Consider the following 6,205-nt stretch of genomic DNA (forward strand, 5'->3'; position numbering starts at 1 on the left):
TTATTACAGTCATTCCATTTCAAGTGTGTATAGTTGGTGCACATGTAAGAATTATTGTATATTATGTATATATAGATATATATTAATATATAAAGGTTTTCTTATAGGCGCACCAACTTTACGCACTTATTTTTCAATCATAAATATAACAGGTCTCACAACAAATGTGTGATCCTCACTTTTATTGTGTTTTATTACAGTCATTGATTTCAAGTGTGTAAAATTTGCGTGCGTGTATATATATATATATATATATATAAAAGTATTTAAACAATCAATTTTGTTGGATATGGTGTAATAAATAATAATAATAATAATAATTGTGTATAATATATTTACCATTATGGCTCATCATCAATTTTACATTTTCACTACATGCATCCTCTTTTGCTTTCATTATTTATGCACCCATGTACATATCAAATCGCAATTGAGTAGCATGGCCGGGTAGGTCGTTTTTTAATTATTTGGAAGAATTGAAATTATGTTTCTGTAACATGATTATCGATCCCATCATATATACCCAGTTACCTTTTTTTTTTTTAAGCTTGACAGATGTATATTTATACCTAGCTACCGGTACCAATGAACGTATTCTTTGATGAATATTGTTGAAATTCTCAGTCCAAACACATTAATAATATTGTTTGTTTTGGGTCATGATCCTCACGAATTTATTTTTTATGGACCATCTCTAATGATATTTAGGCTCAAAAAACACGACTTAATATAAGAGGAGTTGATCTTTCTAACTTTGTTTATGGTAGAACAGAAAAGGTAAGCAGGGGATATCATGAATTCGTTAGTGGTGTGTAATAATGAGTTTTATTCACCCGGGGGGGGAGGGGGGGAGGATAAGTGCTGTATTTGATGCTTTTCGGTGCTTTTGGTATTGCAATTATGCCATTTATAAGGGGATATCATCATCTTTTTGGACTTATCAACCTAGTGCGCACACGGACATCATAATTTTGAGTATTGTTCAAGCCTCTCTTTAATCACCATCAACTAATTACCTAGTTAAAGAAAGTAAATTCTAAAACCATTTGGATGATATGATAATCTAGTGGTGAATATATCTCTCTGGGGCTAAATCGCATAGACTTGAAAAGGTCTTGAATTTGATTCTCATTGAAAGTAATATCTTTACGGTTATGCATTGGGTTTTGACCCGACTTACTCTGTCGTCAAGTGAGAGATTTATGGATACAAGAGCCTAATGGTTTGACTTTAGACCCATATTAGATATCAACTAACGTTATTAAAAAAATAACTTCTAAAACAACTTGGATGTTAGTTTAGGGGTGACTTTTTTTGGGGCCAAATCATATGGATTTGGAATGTTTTGAGTTTGATTCACATTTAGATCAATACTCTTGTGATCACGCATTGGGTTTTCGTGCAACTTATCATGTCTTTAAAACGTGAGAAACTTATATTCTCGTGGGACTAACTGTTCAAGTTTAAGTCAACATAAGATGTGTAGAAGATAAAATTAGATGGTGTCGTTATTGATCATATGAAAAGTAAAAAAAAAATTCTAAATTTGTGCACCACACTTTTTCCAATTTAAATAAAGACCTGTAAAAAGAATAAGTAAAATAACGAAGTGGAGCTGAAATAATTTAAAATAAAATAAATAGCGAATAAGGCTGGTTATCAGTCATCGCTTTCGCACCCAAACACAAACTTAGGTCTACTCAACCCCAACCAACAGATGATGCAATCACTCCCGACCAAACGAACCCTCTATGGGCCCCCACACCATTCACCACCACCCTCCATATTGCTTTATTGTAGACAATCACTCTTACACTTCGTCCTCACATCTCAGCCGTTTATGCTTTCTATTCTCAAGCTCACATCAATATCAACGATTGGGATGCAGTAACGTAGAGCTAAGTCAAGTATGAGAGACACGTGATGACATGAACGAGACTCTCCTGTGAAGGGAACAACGTTCACCTTTGACTATCGGGTATGACAGGAACCCAACTGCTCCACTGGTATTCTAGAATATCCTAACTATTCAATTGTACGCATATGATTTTATATGTATCATGTTGGAATTGTGAAACTTACGAAGTTATTTTGATCTTGGGTTGGATTGTTGGGAATTGGACTGTTCAAAAAATCGTTAAAATTGAAACAAATTGATTGGTCGATTTTTTTTAAAAAAATTACATATTTCTCCATTAAAAATCGATTGCTTGATCAGTTAAATTTATGTCAAAAAATCGAAAAACAGACCAAAATCGACCATGAACACTCTTATTAGGATAATTGGATACCAAAAAACTGTTAAGATGTTAATTTTCGATGGATTTAGTTTTTAACTCTTACCTTTTGTTTGCAATCACCAAAAAAGTTAAATAAAAAAAAGAAAATGACGTCAGCGAACCTTTGACTCTTCTCTCTCTTCTTTTAAACCCACCTCTACCGTTCGAATCCATCCCCTCCCTCTCTCTTGCGCTATTTTTCTTTTCACTTTCTTTGCGCGATTCTCTCTCCCTTTCTCACCATCCAAGCAGAGAAGAAACCAGAGAAGATGGTTAGCAAGGACCTGTACGTTACGGTTCCGACCTTCTTCAGGTGTCCAATCTTCCTAGACGTGATGAAATCTCCTGTGAGCTTGTCCACTGGTGTAACCTACGACCGTGCCAGTATTCAGCGGTGGCTTGACGGCGGAAACAACACTTGTCCGGCCACCATGCAGGTACTTGACAGTAAAGACTTTGTTCCTAATCGTACCTTGCAGCGACTCATTAAGATTTGGTCTGACTCGGTCAGTGCCAGAGTCTACTCGCTTGACTCGGTGCCAGTTCCCTCGACAGAACAAATCAGAGACACAATCAGAGCCATGGAAACAGACAAAGGAAATCAAATCAGCGAATATTTATCGAGAATTGTTCGGTTTGCTAAGGAATCGGACGGGAACCGGAGTTTTCTGGCTACAACAGCAGGATTCGTAGCCATCGTTGTTGATCGTTTAAGCAACAATGCCGATGATGCCGCGATTAAATATGTTAATACTCTCGAACAAGCTGTTAGGGTTTTAGAATTAATAATCGACAAATTTGGGGACAAAAAGGAATTAATGCGACTGATCTTAAAGAGCGATCGTAATCGATTGTCGTCACTGCTCCTTGTATTACAACAAGGAAGCACGGATTCACGAATCGCATCGCTAAAGATTTTAGAATCCGTGGCCGTCGACGCGGAATCGAAGATGCTGATCGCGGATCGAGACGGAATTGTGACGATCCTGTTGAGACTAATCAGTACAGAGACGGATCCAGGCTTGATCGAGGCGAGCTTATCGTGCCAAACAGCAATTTCAACGCCGAGACGCGTCAGGTTAAGATTTCTGAAACTCGGATTGATACCGGAACTGAAAAAACTGTTAGCGGCACCGAATTCGAGTGTCTCGATAACCGAGAAATCGTTGAAACTGCTGGAGATGATGTCAGTGTGTAAAGAAGGGCGGGCGGAGATATCGGGGGACGCGTCGCTGGTAAAATTGATTGTACAGAAGTTGTTTAAGGTGTCGAGAGTTACGACGGAGCACGCCGTGACGATATTATGGAGCTTGTGCTATATTTTCGATGAGCAGGTGGCGCGTGAGGCGGTGGCGAAGAGTAACGGAATGACGAAGGTGTTGCTTCTGATGCAGAGCGATTGCTCACCAGCAGTGAGGCAAATGTCGGCCGATTTGTTGAAGATATTTCGTGTCAATTGGAAATCCTGCGTATCGAGTTACGACACTAATACTACTCATATCATGCCGTTTTGACCAAAAAGAAAAAAAATCGTTGCTTTTGTTGGTTCTTTCTTATTGTTAGTTTTTCCCATCCATGTTTTTCTCTGTTTGCAGAGATGGAGAGAAAATTTTGTAAGCAAATACACAAGAAAGAGAATTCTTTTTCATTTCAATCACAATTCATTGTTCAAAGTGTGGCATTCTTAAACAAACTATTGACAGATCTTGTATATCATCATCATATTTGGCTCAGGCAGCAAGAATTGGACAATGATTGAGGATGGTTGCTTTGTTGTAGTTTATGTTTAGTCCAAGATATTATCATCCACGGGTCAATACGGATTTTTTTTTCATGGGTTGTAGTTATTGGCATGCGTCTCATAAATTTTCAACCTGATAATGGTAGTATAAGTTGGTCACAACCTAATCACAAGAGTATTGTTCCTAAAAATAATGGAACTCAGAGTTGGGTCCAAAACCCATTGCATGACCACGGAAATATTACTCTCAGGTGATAATCAAATTCAAGAGTTCTCGAGTACATACGGTTTGACATTTGAGAGATTCACCACAAATGCATGCACACTCTTATTCCAGCATTTAGTGCGGATATCAAGGCATAAGGTTGACATCTACACGGTGTTCTTCGATCAGAGGCAAAAGAAACCCAGATTCCAGGGACTATATCAGGAAGTAAGAGCTACAGGGTTGACATGTTGCCCGACTTAAGCCTTGTATTATATTACATTATTACTTACAGGTAAAGCAAACAAAGGGATTTTTCTTTCTTTCTTAAATACTGGCGCAGAGAGAGGCAAAGTGCCCGTAATTGCTCAAATGGTTTTTGTTTGTGTGCAGAAAGAAGGATTGGAATCACAATCCCTCATGTATCTTATATGGGAACTTTTAATCTCAATCACTGAAATCATTAAATGGCTGAGATTAAAAACAACTTTTTCTATTATCATTACTAAAATGCCCCTTATACTTAATTTTTTCACACAATCTCCACCGCCCTTCATCATCACTTGCCCAGTTGCACGACACTTTCTCAACCTTAGAGTGGAGATGCCGGAGCCCCTTATCCTTTGCTGGTGATGTTGAAGCTCGACTTGCAAAATCAAGAACAAAAGGAACACTCTTTCAGTTTTGAGTACAAGTGTTGAGTAATATCAAAAATCAAGAACAAAAAGCGACTTTTGTTTTGGGTAAAGAAGACGTTGCACGACACTTTATCAGTTTTGAGTAATATCAAAATGAAAAAAAATAAGAGTCCAATTGAAATTCTGTTGTACAAGTGATCAATGACGACCAAGTCTATCCCCGGCCACTACTCGCCTCTCACCACAGACAGGGAGACGGCTACGCTCGACGCTTTGACCAGCTATCCTGCCGCAAGCCTTGCCGGAGCCAGTACTGCTGCTGCCTATGCGCTCTCCTCGCAGTGCTTGCCACCGTAATAGTCCTCGCCGACATCGCAGCCACCGTACTTTACCTCATGTTCCATCCTAAAGTGCTGGATTAGAGCACTTGCAATGGTGTTATTTTGTCTGGATCAACAAATATGTATAGGGTTTTGTGTTTTGTTGATGTGGCTGTATCGGGAGATGTGTTTTGCTGATGTGGCTGTATTGGAAGATTGTGTTTTGGTGTAGTTTTATTGTGGACAACATGGAGGACATGAAAATTTGTTGGCCTCCATGTTGGGTGGGAAAGAAAAATATATAGGAATTTGTATTTTGATGATGTGGTTATATTGGGAGATGTGTTTTGTTGATGTGACTGTATTGAGAGACGTGTATACCTTGACTTTTTATATAATAGAAGTGAGACTCAATATTGATTTTTGTTGACCCAACAAAATGTGACCATTGCAATTGCTCTTACTCTATTGACAAGGTTCAATCTAACATCATCGAAGTCGCCGAATTCTTCGGAATTTGTAACTGTACGAGCTGGAATCCCTAACAAAAAGGGGTAAAGGGCAAGGTATTTTAGTAATGATAAAAAAAATGTTACTTTTAATCTCAACCATTATATGAATCCAATGGTTAACGTTAAAAGTTCTCATATAAAATATAAGAGGGAGTCCTCATGTGAAATATATATATATATATATATATATATATATATATATATATATATATGGGTTTGACAATTCCAATTTCCAATACTTAATAAACAATATCGTAAGAAAAATGCAAACAATCTTTGTTTAAACAAACAATTCACACAAACCCAATCTGTTTGTGTTGTGTGATATTTATGTATTGTTCTCAAAGCACATTGAGGGGTCCTCATCATACATTTTTCCTTTTTATTGTTCTTATTCTTTATTTTGTTTTATGTATTTTCCCTGTCAATTGTTTATGTTGGTAGTGGACTATACATGTCCTTGTCCATGTCTTTTTTTATTAGATTTGTTTGATTTGAAGAACCCCCAAG

The 6,205-nt window shown here is 37.5% G+C and overlaps 1 protein-coding gene across 1 annotated transcript; it reads left to right on the top strand.

The window, feature by feature from the left end:
* Positions 1-2,456: 2,456 nt before the first annotated feature.
* LOC119991837 (U-box domain-containing protein 27-like) lies at positions 2,457-3,952 on the top strand. Its single transcript, XM_038838323.1, has one exon. The coding sequence runs from the start codon at positions 2,549-2,551 to the stop codon at positions 3,791-3,793; it is 1,245 nt and encodes a 414-aa protein (XP_038694251.1). The 5' UTR covers positions 2,457-2,548; the 3' UTR covers positions 3,794-3,952.
* Positions 3,953-6,205: the final 2,253 nt, after the last annotated feature.

Source organism: Tripterygium wilfordii, chromosome 22 (genome assembly GCF_013401445.1).
Source record: "Tripterygium wilfordii isolate XIE 37 chromosome 22, ASM1340144v1, whole genome shotgun sequence".
Classification (NCBI taxonomy): domain Eukaryota; kingdom Viridiplantae; phylum Streptophyta; class Magnoliopsida; order Celastrales; family Celastraceae; genus Tripterygium; species Tripterygium wilfordii.

Bases quoted from the DNA above. Each gene is read 5' to 3' on its own strand.
- LOC119991837 (XM_038838323.1), top strand. From the start codon at position 2,549: ATGGTTAGCAAGGACCTGTACGTTACGGTTCCGACCTTCTTCAGGTGT.